The sequence below is a fragment of the Cajanus cajan genome, chromosome 6 (assembly GCF_000230855.2).
Source record: "Cajanus cajan strain Asha chromosome 6, NIPB_CcT2T_4, whole genome shotgun sequence".
Lineage (NCBI taxonomy): Eukaryota > Viridiplantae > Streptophyta > Magnoliopsida > Fabales > Fabaceae > Cajanus > Cajanus cajan.
The window spans coordinates 62,876,754-62,893,991 of NC_138522.1; the positions used below are offsets into that span (position 1 = coordinate 62,876,754).

At 31.0% G+C, this 17,238-nt stretch overlaps 1 protein-coding gene and 1 long non-coding RNA gene across 2 annotated transcripts; one reads left to right on the forward strand and one right to left on the reverse strand.

Annotated features, from left to right (window-relative positions):
* Positions 1-1,487: 1,487 nt before the first annotated feature.
* Positions 1,488-7,074, reverse strand: LOC109803580 (glutathione gamma-glutamylcysteinyltransferase 1-like). Its single transcript, XM_020365214.3, is given in 9 exon segments — positions 1,488-3,287; positions 3,581-4,084; positions 4,355-4,582; positions 4,941-4,992; positions 5,161-5,324; positions 5,481-5,725; positions 6,103-6,259; positions 6,371-6,423; positions 6,426-7,074. Coding segments are annotated over 9 exon segments (1,509 nt in total). The 5' UTR covers positions 6,445-7,074; the 3' UTR covers positions 1,488-3,200.
* Positions 7,075-13,710: 6,636 nt separating this feature from the next.
* Positions 13,711-16,033, forward strand: LOC145949391 (uncharacterized). The gene is made up of 2 exons (XR_014427604.1): positions 13,711-14,707; positions 15,749-16,033. It is a non-coding gene; the product is annotated as an uncharacterized LOC145949391 (long non-coding RNA).
* Positions 16,034-17,238: the final 1,205 nt, after the last annotated feature.

Genomic DNA, 17,238 nt, shown 5'->3' on the forward strand with positions numbered 1-17,238 from the left:
ACACTTTACTTGTTTTTATTAGCGATTGTATATTGTTTTTAGGGTGGGTTACTTGGAGAGTTTAACTCCATTTAACATCCTTTGTTGATACATTCATTTGATATTTTTTCAGTAGGAAAAAAGGGGTGGCATTTAGCAATGCTTGAGGGTGTGACTAGTAATTGGGCCAGAACTGGGCCTAGGCAAAATTTTGCATATTGGACTCATTTTGCTCCTAATTTTTCATAGATTTGATTTAGCTAGGTCTCATCATCATATGATGAACCTAACTAAACCAAATCAAATATTTTTTAAATAAATCAAGGAGCATTTTGGAGCCTTGGCCGCCTAGCCTTCACCTTTGTTCTTGGCCGAAAATTGCTAGCTTCTCCTTCAAGCTTTGAAGCTTGCCTTCCAAGTTTCTAAACCTTGGTAGGTTAGGCTGACCTTACCATGGTTCTTAAGTGAACCATGGTCAAGGTTAGCTTCTCCTACAAGTTTTAGAAACCATGGATGGTTAGCTACACCTTACCATGGTTCATAGTGAACCATGGTTAAGGTTAGCTTGCACTACAAGCTACCTCTCCCTATATATTTGTTTTCTCCTCACTTGTAACCACTTTTGAACATTTTGAGAAATAGAAATCAGATTTCTTTCTCACTCAAGAGTCTTGAAAACCGTAGAGAACTCTCTCTAAGGTTTCTATCAAAGTTTTTTCAAACTTTGCCTTGGTTCCTCAAGCTTCCTTCACAAGCTAGGAAGTAACCGAACCTATTCCATTGCTTCTCCACCATTGGAGAATCCTCCAAGGTGATTCCGCCACCTCAAAGGATTTCTACCTCAAGAGTTCTTCGGTCCTTTGCATGGAGACTTGGATGAACAACTATCTTCTCCAAGTGGTTCCATTAGCTGAGCTGTGCCGAATGTCGTTTATGCTAATTTAAAGTTGTATTTGATGTATATTGTTGTGCTGGATGTTAATATTGTTGTGCTGTGCTGAGATGTATGCTGTTATAGCCGTTATGTCGGCGCTGTTATTAGCCACTATTGTGGTGTTGTTATAGCCGCTATGCCGGTACTATTATTAGCCACTATTATGGTGCTATAGCTGCTATGTCGGTGCTGTTATTAGCCACTATTGTAGTGCTGTTATAGCCGCTATGCCGGTGCTGTTATTAGCCACTATTGTGGTACTATAGCCGCTATGCCGGTGCTGTTATTAGCCACTATTGAGGTGTTGTTATAGCCGCTATACCGGTGCTGTTATTAACCACTATTGTGATATTATAGTCGTTATGCCGGTGTTGTTATTAGCCACTATTGTGGTGCTATAGCCGCTATGTCGCTGCTGTTATTGCTGAATGCTGTGATATTTTAAGCTGATGTTAAGTTGGCTGATGTACTGATAGTTGTAGTTGTTTATCATTCATATTTCACATATGTATGTTGATTCTTTTCGCTAGCTTACCATTTGTTGTTTCCATGTGGGTTGCGATGATCATACTATGTATGGGAGCAGGGCAGGGTTAGGTTGGTGTTTTGTTGAGGAGAGTCTGCAGCTATCAGATGGAGTTTCATTCATTTGATGTATTTAGCTAGTTAGTTAGCTTTTGCTGGATGTATTTTGTACACTTTGATTCTAAACGGATTTGGACCTTGTATATATATATATTCTAGATCCTATATGTATATACTTGTTTGTTTCTGTGTAGTATTCTGGTATGTTGTGTTGTGTATAGTGACCAGCCGGGTCATTACAAAGTTTATGTGTAATTTTTTACATATCTTTTAGAAAGGCATTAAATTATTAGCCATGTCGGTCCGAAGAATGAAAATAGAAATATATACTCCCATCGATAAAATAGGTTTTTAAAATATCAAGTTTATGTTTAACTTTTTTTAAGTCTCAAGTAGGTTTGTCGGCCAGTGACGGATGCATGCATATCAAAGTGGGGGGCAGTTGCCACCACTAAAATTTCTCTCTTTATTTTATTTTTATATATTATTATTTACTTTTCATAATTATATATAAAATTATATTTTAATTTATTATAAAAAAATATTAAATAATGACACATATTTTATAAAAATATGATACTTATCACTAAAAATTATTTTTATATATATTATAAATACAATATATGTTAATATATTATTAAAAAGTGTAAAAATAAATTACAATAACACTTTTTATATGTGGTTATATGTAATATTTTTTGTAATAATTATTTTTTTCTATGATAAAATTGTCTTAATTTTTTATATTATTATAATATACTTTATTTTTTGACTGAAATATTTATTACTTCTTTATTTATTAAAGATGTCATAATTTAGTTTACAAATATAAGTTATTTTTTAATTTTTATTTTAGTTTTTAACTCTTTTAATCTTATATATGTTCATTATGTGTTGGTAAGAGAGAATCCAAATTAAGAGAAATGAAAGTAATTGTCACACAAAATTTTTATTTATTTTTTATTTAAACAAATTTAATAAAAATATATTTACTCTTATAAAAAAATAGGCATTGTTCTCATAAAACATTTTTATTTTGATTGAACGTAAAAATTTAGAAGAGATATAAAAGAAAATAAATATTAATTATATTATCTTTATATTAATAATTTATATCATTTTGTTCCTCTAAAATTAAATAAATCACTAAAAATTACATCATACTTAAATATAATATCAGACAGAAAAGAAAAAAAAAAGAATTTGCCACTCTATTTATGAGAAAATTTTAATTTATAAAAACAGGTATATTAAATTTTTTATCACAAAAATATACTTTAAAAAAAATTAATATATTTTTAATAAAAAATATTATAAAATATTTTATTGGCCTCACTTAATAAATTTTCTAGATCCGTCACTAGCCTCATGATAATTTAACGATAAAGTATATTTTTTTAATTTGTTATAATTTGTTTAATAAATGTCATAATCATACAAGAACTAAACAATATTTAAAAAGTACAAGAATTTAATCGAAAACTTCATACTATCACCAAAAGTGAATCAATATTATAAACTGGAAAAAAATAATGTAATTAGCAGCACTGAATTAAAGGTACAAAAGAAGAAGAAAAAACTTCGGTTGTGACACAAGGTCAATGGATGTATTCTAGGCTCTATATAATATATGTTTCCGTTGTCAATAGACTCTGGCTCAATGGCTTAGCCTTGAGAATGAACGATCAAAAATGAGGGGATGCTAAGAAAAAGGCGCACCAAGATCCTTATCCACCTTACCTTCTTGACATCTCTTGAGAAGGTGTAGCTGCCGTCTCAACTGCAAAACCTGAAATCAAAGTTGATTATCATAAGTCGAAGTTCAAGAATGAAGATAGAGTAGAATAGCATAATACAGTCATGCTATTCAATTCATTTTAGAAAAATAAGCTTAATTGCACTTCTTCCCATCATGTTACATGTTTCATAATTTTACAATTGATTAAGAGATTGTTAATATGGGCAAAATTTCAAAAAGTTGGTGACAAATATGTAATTTTAAATATTAGGTGACAAAATTTGTAAAATCATAAAATATGAATGACAAAATATAATTAAAAAAAAAACAGATGAGATAACTACCTCTTCCTGAAGCAAAGTAGGAAGATTATCAATTGGAACCAGATCACGTATTTTGGCCAAAAGTTGCTCATCTGTGATGCCGTCCCATGTTGTAGATGGCAAGGACAGTAGAAGCACTGTTAGCACATCAGTGCCAGCAGGGTGCATGCTAATGTTCTTACTTGGATTAGAGCAACTGTAGCATAATTTCCCAGATGATGAAGGAATCAACACATCAATCCCATGCTCGGAGTTACCATTTACCACAGTCTCAGGAACCATTGTTATCGGCTTATCATCTTCAGCTTTTAAGCATTTCATATGTGTCTCTTGACACCAATAACCTGTTGATGAGTCTGATTTTCCACCTAAAATTTCTGCTCCTTGGCAACAAATACTTGCAGCAATGACAGGTAACGTGTTTCCATTGACCGAAGCTGATATCTGTCTATTGCAAGAATTTGCCAACAACGAGTCCACATATTTGAAAAGCACAGTCTCCTGTACCTGTTTCAATACCTCTTCCTATACAACAAAAAGTTACCAAATGAGATTACAAAGTAAAATGAATACAGAAAAAACGGATGCATCAATAATGTATAACACAAATCACCATGTATAACAAATTTATTAACTTATCGCGGTATGATAAATTTATTAACTTTTAATATAATTATCTTAAAAATTATATCAATGTAACATGTTATTAGTTGACGATGCAAAAGATTTTATAAAATCTAAATGAATAAGCAACAATAGAGTAATTATGAAATAATGAGATTAAACATATTATACCTTTACAGCAAGTCTTGTTTTCTCATCTGAAGTTATACTTGGACCACCGTCCTCTTGTCTCCTGATCTCTGCGACCCATTTGATGAATTCTTCAAAATTAGATGGAAGTGATGTGACTATTCTTGAAAAAATATGATGAATATCTTTCATATCCTCTGATTTTAATAGATTTGGAACATCGTCCATTAAGAACTTTGCAATTTTAAACCAACTCTCGTGTTTGCAACTCTGAAAAATACATCCAACACACCAATATAAACAATACAAAATACAAATGACACAATGCACATACACAGACATCTTGTATTTATATAATTTCAGAGTAAAAAAGATACAAGTTACAAACATACACGACCTGCATAGAGCAAATTAACTTTCCAACTTTTTGTATGAACTTAGTTTTACCATATGAATTAAAGTATTAAACCTAACTCAACTATTGTTTATTTCTTATTAGCATACGGATTTAATTGACGGTAAAATAATTTATCAATATAAAAATATCTAAAACAAATGCAGAAATAAAAAACCACCCAATAATATAAACACACAATGACATTTCATTATTTAATAAAAAGAAAAATACCAGAGTATAAAGCATGCCAAGTTCCCTGTGAGGCCTTGATATAAGCATGAACCTGAAGAGGGTAAAAAATTGAGCAAAACAAATATCATTTAAATCATATAAGAAAAAATGTTATCGTTAAGCAGATTATCTAACTCTTTTGCTCTAAACAGTAGGACTAAAATTAATAGGTATCAAAATCATTAAAAAAATAATATAAAATATAAACAAAAAAGTTTACCCCCTAGTTAGTCCAGTAGTGTCATCAACATAATTCATGCCCTCCCAGAGAACTTCAAGAGAGACCCAATGAGGAGGATATTTAAAACGTGCAACATCTAAAATAAGTGTCATGTCCTTTTCACGGTGATATCCTCCGATAGGAGAAAAGTGACCCCCTCCAGTCTGTTAAAAACACAAAATCAAAATTTACTCTTCATTCATATATGCTCCAATTGTATTTACCAAAATAAATAGAGAAGAATTATATGAATCAGTGTAAGAGGTGATAAGAAATATTTTTTCCTATTATATCAAAATTCTACAAACCATAATACATACTTGTTTGATAGCAGCTCTGTGGTATGATGAGATGACATGACAATCTTTAGAAGTAGAACGTGAACACTCAATGACATACTTACGAAATTCTTCAATACTACTACTGCTAGCACGAAAGGCTTCAACTTTTGCCCCAGCACAATGAGCCAAACACACAAGTTTCCCAAAGCTGATGCCTTTAACTTTGACTGTCTCTAGCGGTTCACAACAATCCAACATTGATTCATCAAACCATCTCCAAGGCCCTACAAAATAAATTGCATCACCCCAAAGGCAAAATTCAGGGCAATCCATTCTGTTTGGATAAACTTTTTTGGAAATACTTCTAAGAAAAAAAAATGAAATAATGTTTGTTGAAGTTTTCTTCCACTATTTATCTTATTTGAAGAAAATTTAATTACAATACTACATATATATGATTGATACTCTTCTCCATTTAGAGCAGAAATTTCACATCAATATTAAAGTTTGCATTAAATGTAAATGGTATTATTAAGTGAAATCCCAACCATGATTGGAAAACGACCACATATCTAAAGCATTGATATTCCAATTAAAAGTATTTATAAAAAAGTTTATAAGAAAGAGCATGTGAATGATGCGTAATGAGTTTAAATTGTACCTTTCCATTTCCTACAAGGGTCAATGGCAAGGGCATTGAGAACCATGGACAAGCTAGCGAGGCCACAGAAGGCAGGTTCAGACTGTGTTTGAAAATAGGAAATCAACTTGAAGAAACCTTCCATGGTTCCATTCTGTATGGCTTCACAGAAAAGTTGCTGAAATTGAATCAACAAAATGTGGGTAAATCTGAAAACACATAATTGCATATATACTCTATCTAACTTATTATCATAATTTATGTTATTTTTATCTACTTCCATTGATACCTTTCCTTTTGAGGAAGCGAATTCTACTGCGGGGGGAGAAGGGAGAAGGCGTGATACAATCCTGCTGTCGCCATTCACTCAAAACAAAACCCTTTCCAAAACCTAACTCAACTCAACGCTTTCTATGTTCATAGCATCTGGTTTTATCTGCCATACATTTTTACAATCTTTCATGTTCTTACAGCAAACTTTTTTTCTTTTTTCTTTTTTCTAGATTGCACTATTTCAGGGTTTACCTGTTTTCTACATTTCTACACCGGTCTAATTTCTACTTTTAGAAAGTTAATCAATTTTGTTATCTTATATGGGACTCGTTACCAGAAATAAAAATATGTAAGTTGATGAAAATGTTTGACCAGTTTTTTTCATTGGATAAGATGACAATTTTTTTTATCTACAAACCTTATGCTTAAAATTAAAAGTAAAAAAAAAACTTAAGAGATAATGTGGGACATCGTAGTTTCAGAAGAAACAATGTCATGTTACATTTCATAGGCAATATTGTCATTTTAACCAACACATAATATTAGAAGGTTTATCAATTATCATTTAACCAACACGTAATATTGAAAACTTTATCAACCAAAACCAACACATGATCATAAAATAATATCAAACAAGATAAGTGTGTACACAATTTGTGGCATTAGCTATTAACAATGCCATCGTCCATAACAAACATAGGAACTATATAAGATGACAAAGAAAAGTTTATACCTTGCCATGGGAGGAAGAAAAATCAACAGCAGGAGGGTAAGAAAGGGGTCGCTTGTAATATCCATTCACTTTTTTCATTTGTCTGGAGGAGATGAGAACACAGCGATCAAAAGAATTATAAGTCATCAAAATAATGCAAGAAACAATTAACAATTTAATCAATTATTATTTCTCTAAATTTTGAATTGTACAATTAAGTACATGAGAATAATTAAGATATTTTAATATGCCCATGTGAAAGTGCAAATATTTTTTTTTAATGTTATTATGTATAATAGATTATCATAATCCATTATATCTATTTATGTATCATCTATTTTTTTAATTACACAATTAATTAAGATATTATAGATACGTGTGTGCAAAAGTGTAAATATTTTTAATGTAATTAGGGTAATAATATGTAATTTATACATGTATTGAGTATTTATATTTATTATAAAGGGGATGAGTATATAATTATTATTGATCTTCATTTTTTAGTGAATTATTATATTTCTTAAATGAAAAAAAAATTATATTTTTTCTAAATAATTATACGCAACTTTCTAATATTTTATTTGTATATAATTTAGAGACACGAAGTGTCTCGACCCTTATAGTAATATTAATCGATAATTAAAAGTGTTGAATATTTTCTTACATAAAAGTAAAAGATGAAGACAAGTCTTTCATTGATATGTATGAGATAAAAATAATTCAATTAATTAATAGTGGGACTTAGTCTTCAATCAATAGTCCATGCAAAAAAATTAATTTATAAAATATTTTTTTCTTGAAAAAAAAATACATTATTTAAATTATTGTTTCAAGTCCTAATTTCTAAATAACTAAAATATTGATATAAATAAATAGTTAAAAATAATTTCATATAAGACATATAAAAATTAAAAATTATTTGAATTTATGTAAATATTTATTATTATTATTATACATATTTTTAATAGGCACATAATCAATTAAAAATTATTATGTATATACTCAACACCTTTAATGAAAAAAAAGTTCTTGTATCTTCTCTAAAATAATTATACGTAACCTTTAAATCTTGATTGAAGTCTAAATCTCATTATTAATTAATTAAATTATTTTTATCTCACACATCGATAGAAGGTTCATCTTCATCTTTTACCACATTTTTATTCATGTAAGAACATATTCAACACTTTTAATTATCAAATAACTTAAATCATAATTAAAAAATGAATAAAACATTAAAAAAAATATGAAACAGTTAAAATAGCATCTCTTCACAATGTCAAAGTATGTCAATAATCATTAAATTAAAAATAATAAATTTATAATAAATCATTAATATATATATATATATATATATATATATATATATATATATATATATATAATTACAAACGTTAAACGCTTAATGAAGGAAAAATCAAGAAAATAAAAACATAAAAAGTTACATATTAAGGAATGAAATTGGTATATAACATCCTTTTTAACAATAAATAAAACGATTTTAAAATTAGAAGAAAAAAAATATAATTTACCCATTACTTATCTCCATTCTCGCTATATCAAAGTCTCGCCTTTGCATGCAAAAGAGAAGAAAAAAAATGAAAAAGTTAACAATGAGGTACGCATGTGATGTATTGAAGAAACAAATAATAAAAAAAAAAGAAAAAAGAGTAGAAATATCAAATAGGAGAAATAAAAAATGAAAAGTAGGAAAAGAAAAACGTTAATTTACCGATATATGTTTGTTATTGAAGATGAACCCTTACGGCAGAGCCAACAATTGAGTTGAAAAATATTGAAGAATGAAGACGTGCAATGGATCGTTGTAGAGAAAAACAAAGAGAAGAAGGATATATATATATACTCATAATTCTTTTAATTACCTTAATTAAAACACATATAAATACAGACACACATGTTTATATTGTACATAATTACTTTAGTTATTTTATATCAGAATATATAGTTGCTGCATTTTCATATTCATCGTCATATCTTTAATTACTATACTTATATGTTTATATAAATTAAAAATAAAATAAAATTTTCTATGACATTTTGGAGAGAGAAAATTAATGTAATATTACCACATTATATGGATTGCTATTTATAAGTGGTATAAAGGTCGCTAAAAGCAAAATAGATTTCTTCAATATATATTTTTAGCTAACACATATTAATGAAATTTGAAGAAGAAATAAAGGAGTTTTAAAATATTTCAATATAATATTTAAAATATTCTTACTTTTATTTTTAAATTTAGAATTATAAGAGTGTAAGATAAATTAGATTTTAAAGTTTCTTTCTTTTCGTTATGAATCAAATAAAAAAAGAGTTACTTCTCTTCCTTTTCATTAATTTTTTTTCTCCTCCTCTCAACTAAATAGAATTCAAGATAAATAATATTAAAATTCTTACAATTTTATCGAATTTCATAATTAAATCCCTGCTCAACATTTACTAACACCGTCGCAATTTCGTTAATTTATCTAATTAAATATTGTCACATTGTAATAATATTAATAGATACTCCATTGACAATTTTTTATTACACTACAAAAAAAAAATATATATATATATATATATATATTATTCAGGATATATTTTATTATTAATGGATTTTATTCGGGATATATTAAAGAAATGAGTAATTCAATATATGTATATATTTTATATATTTTTATTATATTTCATATGTATATTTTGTCTAAATCTCTTATGGATATTAGTTATTATTTTTAATAGCGAATATTTTATACTAATAACATAATTATTAAGGAATATATTTATCTAAATAAAATGGTAATTATTTTTAAATATATATTAATAAAAATAACATAATTATATCTATGTCAATATATAAGGATTTAATTATAATATTTTTAAATTATATGGAATATTTTTTAATTTCAGAGAATTAGTTAAAAATTTGATGAAATTATAAAAATTTATTAATTAATTTAGCTTATAATTTATAATCATCTTTTTATTATACTAAAATCTCTCTTTTTTCTTCTCTTTCCGCTTGACAAAGAAAGAGAAAGGAGATAGTTTCTTTAGAAACGTTTTGGTTGATATTGAAAGTGTTGAGATATCTCTTTTGGATTGAAGAAGAATTGGAAGAAATGTACTGAATATTTAAATGAGAATGCCTGTTATTCTTTCATTCCTTTAGGTGAGCTTTGTTTTCCAAATAAATTAATTTCTTTTAATCTCTCATTCCTTTAGGTGAACTTTATTTTCTAAAAATATTAATTTCTTTTAAAGTCTAATCTCATTATAAGCTTTTAAAGACGTCAGTGATTCATGCCTCGTTTTACAATTGTGATGACATAGAGATGAAACTAAATGTTGATTTCCACAAATAAATTGGTTGAATTGAATTAAATAATTACCTCTAATTTTGATTGAATTCCAAGTGAGACACTAGTGAGAAATTATTGACCTGATTGAGGTTTTGAATTGTTCAATCTTTGATCTCTAAGAGATTTGTCAATTTGTTTTGGAATTGTTGAATATAGTGGGCACCATATGAACTTCAATGTTGAAAGTTCTTGATTCTTCACAAAAGGTTAACGAGAATTAGTGCAATTTTTAGTGCTTGTTGAATGTCTTTTAGGCATGATTTGCACTCAACTTTTGGTACTCTTTTTGGTAATTGTAAATATTATATATGCTATTTTACCCCTTAATTTAAAGAATCAAGTTATACTATAAGAGTAGAGGAGTAGTAGCAAAATCTTAAGGAATTTCTTCATTTTTTGCAGGATTTTTGGCAAGGCAGAGATCCACAGCCATAGCTGTGGATCTGGAGCTCGAGCTGTGGAAGTCTGGGAAGGAATTAGAAATCCAGAAAGTTGGAGCTATAGCTGTGGATCTGCAGCTATAGCTATGGATCTGCAGCTATAGCTGTGGAAATCTGAAATGCAATTTAAGCTCCAGAGAGTTGAAGCTAAAGTTGCGGACTCACAGCTAAAGCCATGGAAGCACCCAGGACCCAGAAAAAACTCCATAGATCCATAGCCATAGCTGTGGCTTTACAGTTGCAGCGCTTTCCTTAAGCTTGAAGGAGTTGTCACAGCTATAGCTGTGAAACCACAACTGCAGCTTTGGAGGTTTCTTCACCCTGAAGGACTCTCCACAGCCATAGCCGTGGATCTACAACTGCAACCGTGGGAGTAAAAGTCACTTTTTGGCCCTGTTTTGAAGCTCATATAAAAGGGAAAAAAGGAAAAAACAGAGCATCACGAAACAAGAGAGAAGAAAACGGATTGAGGGACGTGAAGAAGGAAGAACGAAGGGAGAACAAAAATTTGGAAGCTGAATCCTTTGGGAACGAAGATCAACTCCATTTTTTCATCCTTTACTTTGTAATTTCTTCTTTCACTCTTTTGATCCTGTAATGGCCATGTGTGGCTAAACTCATTAAGGATTAGTTGGATGTAACTACTAACTCTTCTTCTTCTTAAATATATGCATTTTGATCTCATTATTTGTGCTTCATCCTTATCTTAATGCTTATATCGGCTTGATCATCCGTTGTATGATTTTTGGTTTTTGAATCCAGTTAGAAAACATTTTTGAAAACCCGAACGGGATCTTGAACCTAATCATTTCTCGTTCTAGGAATAGACTTGATTTGGTTAGTCACATTGTTCAAGTCATTGTTCTTAATGCAAAGTGTTAAACTCAAAACATAAAGGAATCATGTTTGAGCTTAATGACTTTAGGATTCAACCTTGAGGAATCTTGTTGGATTACTTAATGAACGTGGAAATAATGAAATTGGAATCGCATTTATTTTAAGAAGATCTACGAGTTAGCAAGTACTCTGAACCAATCCTTGTTTATTAATCATTGTCTTTACTACTTTTATTTTATTGTGTTGTTTTACTCTATCTTTACTCATTTGCAATTATAACAACATTCTCTTTTAAATCGTTAGAGCAAGAATTACTAAACACTCAAATCCCTGAGGACGATATTTGAATACTACTTCGAAACTTGGTCTGCTTGCCAAGTGGTGTGTTTGCAAAAAAAAAAAACCTCATCAAGTTTCTAGTGCCGTTGCCGGGAATTTGGTGTTATTTAGTAATTCTTAATCTTGTGATTTTGCAATTGTGTAAATAATTCATTGTGTGAATATTTATAATATATAGAGATATTTGTCTTGTTGTGTTTTGTGGACTCACCTTGCTGTGCAGACTTCTTGAAATTGTATGCGAGGAAAAACTCCAGCCGAAGAATTGCATTTCGATCCTGAAATTGAAAGAACGGCAAGGAGGAACAACAGTAGAACAAGAAGACTTAGACAGTTAGAGAGAATCCAAAAATAACAGCAAGATCTTCCGAGTTCTTCTACTTCATCAAATCAACCACACCTTGAAACAGAAATGGCTGAAGAAGGAACAAGCACTCATAATGGTGGACATGGACCAGCTAGGCCTCCTAGAAGGACCCTAGGTGATTATGCACAACAACATGGTCCTAGGCATTTCTCTAGCATTGCAGCTCCAAATACTTTTAGAGCTATGGAGATGAAGTCTGCCTTCCTTACTTTAGTTAGCTCACAACAATTTGTTGGCCTTGTGGTGAAGGATTTTTCACTCTTGGCAAGCGGACCAAGCTTCGTTGTAGTAATTTGATATCGTCCTCAGGGATTTGGGAATACTAGTAATTTCCTTTCTTGTTTACAGAGAACATGAAGGAAATATTGATTTAAGTTTATAATAAAGCAATTAAAAGCAATAGTATGAATTTAATAGAAAACCTTATATGAGAAAGAGATTGGATTCAAATGTACTTTCTAACTCTTTTAATCTTCATCAAATAAATATGACTCCACTTCTATTACTTCCATGTTCAATAATTAACTCAACCAGATTCCTCAAAATTGAGTCCTAACAAAATCAAAATGGCTAACAAAATCAAGTCTATTCCTAGAACAAGAGATTATTAGGTGAATGATTCAGTTTAGGGTTTTGAAAATGTTTCCCAACAAAGTTCAAAAACCTAATATCATAAAATGGGTGATCAAATCGGATTAAGCATTAAGAGAAGAATCAAACACAAGTAATAGAACTGAATATCATATAGATCTAAGAAGAAATAGAGTTAGTAGTTACATTGAATCCAACCCAAGAGAAACTAGCCACTCATGGTGAGGGCCATAACAAATAAAAAGATGATATTACACAATAGAAGAGAAGAAATGAAGATGGGTCCTCGTTCCCAAGCAAGCCAATCTTCAAATCTAATCTTCAAGCTCTCCTCTTCTCCTGGGTGATCTTTCTCTCTATTTTTCTTTTGTTTTGTTTCGTTTCGATCCCTTTTTTCCTTCCTTTTTTTGCCCTAAAATATGTTCTATCCAGGTGAAAGTTGGGATTTTTAACCCAAGGCTGCAACTCTGGATGTGTGGCTGCAGCTTTAGAATGTTGCAAGACGCACAAAGCTCCAAGGCTGTAGCTCTGGAATGGGGGCTGTATCTTTGAATTTCTGGACTGCCCAGAATGTTCCAAGGCTGGAGCTCTGGTTTCATGGCTGAAGCTTCAACTCTCTGGAATTGATTTAGGCTTCGTGGCTGCAGCTTTGAATCTGGAGCTATAGCCTTAACTCTCTGGAACACTTCTTTTTGGTTTAGGCTTCATGGCTGCAGCTTTGGCTTTGGAGCTATAGCCTTGGATTTCCAACTTCATCAAAATCTACACAAAAAGTAAATATTTTCAACCAAAGAAACTACACTCTTGTAACTCCTTAGATTAATCTTAGTTCATCTATTTGGAGGGTCAAATACAACCAAAATTACTTACATCTCTCCCAAAAAGAGTGCCAAATTAAGCATAAAAATATGCAATTTGAGCACTTATCACCTTGATCATGAGGACCCATATTCACACCTTTCAAATTTCTATGAGTTATGTGGAACAATGGGAATTCCTGAAGGTGATGAGGAAGCTGTATACTTGAGGTTGTTTCCATTTTCTATAACAGGAAAAGCTAAAGTTTGGTTACAATCTCACCCGAATCAAAGTTTGACAAGATGGGGTGATGTAGAAAACAAGTTTGTTGTAATATCCCAAAATTTTATTCAAATGAAAAGAGTTATTTATTATGTGAATAAGTATTTTATTCCCGTATTTTACTATTTACGTATACGTATTTTACTATTTACGTATACGTATTTTACTATTTATGTATACGTATTTTTACTATTTACATATACGTATTTTACTATTCACGTATACGTATATGTGAACAGTAAATGGCTGCTAAGGAAACCACGAGGGAAGCAAGTTTCAATTTTTTAATTAATTTTAATATTTTAATGAATAGTGCATAGTAACTTATAATATTATTTTAATGAATAGTGCATAGTGCATAGTAACTTCAAAATTTCTATAAATAGGGGCCTAAGGTTTTGAAAATTTAGAATTCTAGAGAGAAGGAAATTCTGGAGAAATAGAGAGAGAAAGTAAGAGAGAGAAGGAGAAAGAAAAGGAGGTTCTGCTCCAGTGCCGTGTTTAAAGAGAAAGAGGAAGAGATTCTGCCCTAATTCCGATTCCTTTTTAAGGAAAGAGAAGAGGAGATTCTGCCCAAGTTTTTAGAGAGTTATTGCGCTAGTTCCAACTCCTACTTATCCAGGTAAGGGGGGAGTGGGAAACCTTGCTTGGGGGTGTGGGAATAATTGTTAAATAGTTTGTTTGTTGGATTGGCTCCCAATCTCTTGCTTGCTATTTATTTCTTTGAATATGTATTATTGATGTGATTTGTTTTATATCCTATTTATTTACATATTAGAATCTATTAATCTATTATTTGAATGGAAGGCTAAGCCTCCTAAGTATTTATAAATTTGTAATCTGTTATTTAAATGGAAGGCTGAGCCTCCTTATTATCTTATATTACCTTTTAAGCTTCCTACTTTACTTATAAGATCTTAATATATTATTATTAATAAATATGTAATTGATGTTAAAAAAGAATAAGTTTTAGAATAAAAATACCTATGCGAACTTATGAAGATCTTATTATGACTTGAGTATAAGAAGTATATATGAGACCTATGCGGACCTATGAGGATATGACTGTATGAAATATGTACTCATGACTTGTGACCTACGATCCATGAATGGACCGTTGAACTGTTGAACTATTGGACCGTTGGACTATTGGACCATTGGACTATTGGACTGTTGGACTATTGGACTATTAAAGTTGGATTAATAAAATAAATCATAATTATGAAATATGAATCTTATATGTGTAATATGCTAAATGTTGAGTCTATGAATGTATGACATGCATCATATGCATATATTATTCCAGGTGTGCCGCTGAGGCCGCATACCAGTGATGCTAACAAGGTGTATGATCACCAGTGATAGGTGTGCCTTCGGGACACCAGTGATGTAACATGCTAACGAGGTGTATGAACACCAGTGATAGGTGTACCTTTGGGTCACCAGTGATAAATTCTGAAACTTCCGTATGGCGCCACATGCATACATTAGTGAGTCAAGTCAAGAAAATCATTATACATAAGCATATATGTGAGATTGATTATATATGTGAATTATATTGCGTGTGTGTATGCTATTTAACTTTTATTTCTATACCTGCAACTAAGTGAGAAGTTTCTCACTCCTCTTGTTATTCTTGTATATGTTTATATTTATGTTGTAGGTAATCTTAATCATGAGGATGTTGGTAATGAAGTCTAGAGGCTTAAGTGGGCATGCTCTGATAGGATGTGACATCGGGCTTAGCTAGGCTTCTTTCTGGGATAATAATGTTTTATTTTCTTTCTTTTGAAATTTAAATATATTTGTATGATACAAAAAAATTATAAATTGATTCCTAACTAGGAGGCACTGCCACCTTTACTGGGATTAATTTATAATCTTTGTTTTATTATGACTTCTTGAGTTTGGTATAAATGTTAATTACGAATGTGCATCTTCTACCTTATGATATTTATTATTTTATATCACTCTAATATACTTTTTAAATATAGTTAATGCTTATTAAGTAATTATGTTGGGGTAGAGGGTGTCACATTTAGTGGTATCAAAGCAGGTCGATTCTATCGGCCGTGAGTTATGTGTCTACTATGTTTATTGATTGTAAATATATTATGTTATAGTTGTCTGTGTTTATTAAAAGTTCTATATATCCAGATTATGGCTGGTAGAAATGATCGTGCGATTGCTGATGCTCTCCAAGCATTAGCCCAAGCAATGAACAACAACAATATGGCTGAAGTTGTTCCTAACTGGTTGGAGCAATTTCAGAAGAATAACCCGCCGACCTTTAAAGGAGGATATGACCCAGATGTTGCAATAAATTGGCTAATGGAGATCGAAAAGATCTTCAATGCTATGGATTGTCCTTTTCCTCAGAAAGTGAGGTTGGCTACCTTTATGTTTACTGCTGATGCCCATTTTTGGTGGGAAGGAGCACTTCAAAGGATAATAGATGGAGGAATGCAATTAAATTGGGAAAACTTCAAAAGAGTTTTTCTTGAGAAATATTTCCCGGATGATGTGAGAAGCCAGAAGGAAGCTGAATTTCTCGAGTTAAAGCAAGGAAATGATACGGTGGCACACTATGCTGAAAAATTTGATGCCTTGGTCCGTTATTGTACCCATTATCATGGTGAGGGTGGCGAACGGGCTAAATGTATTAAATTTGTGAATGGCCTTCGTCCTGAGATAAAAACTGCAATTAATTATCAAGAGATTTATCACTACCCAACGCTTGTCAACAAGAGTAGAATCTATGACCGTGATAATCGTGCACGTTCTGTCTTTTACAAGGGAGTTGGAGGTCCTATTCGTGCAGTGAATTCAAATACTTCTGGTAAGAGTAAGCCTTATTCTGCTTCTACCAGATCTCAGGGAAATATGGCTGCTGCCAATAGAACTAAATCGTCCACTGTGAACACTACTGGTAGTGTTGGAGGGTCTGTGTCTATTTCTTCAGGAAGATGTGGAAAGTGTGGACGGATCGGTCATATTAAATCAGAGTGTCGTGACAAGGAGGTTACTTGCTTCAACTGCAATGGTAAAGGACACATCAGTACTCAATGTCCTGAACCACCAAGAACACGTGTCATTGGATCAGGATCGCAAACCGAACGACCAAAGACTATAGGGAGAGTATTTGCTCTTAGT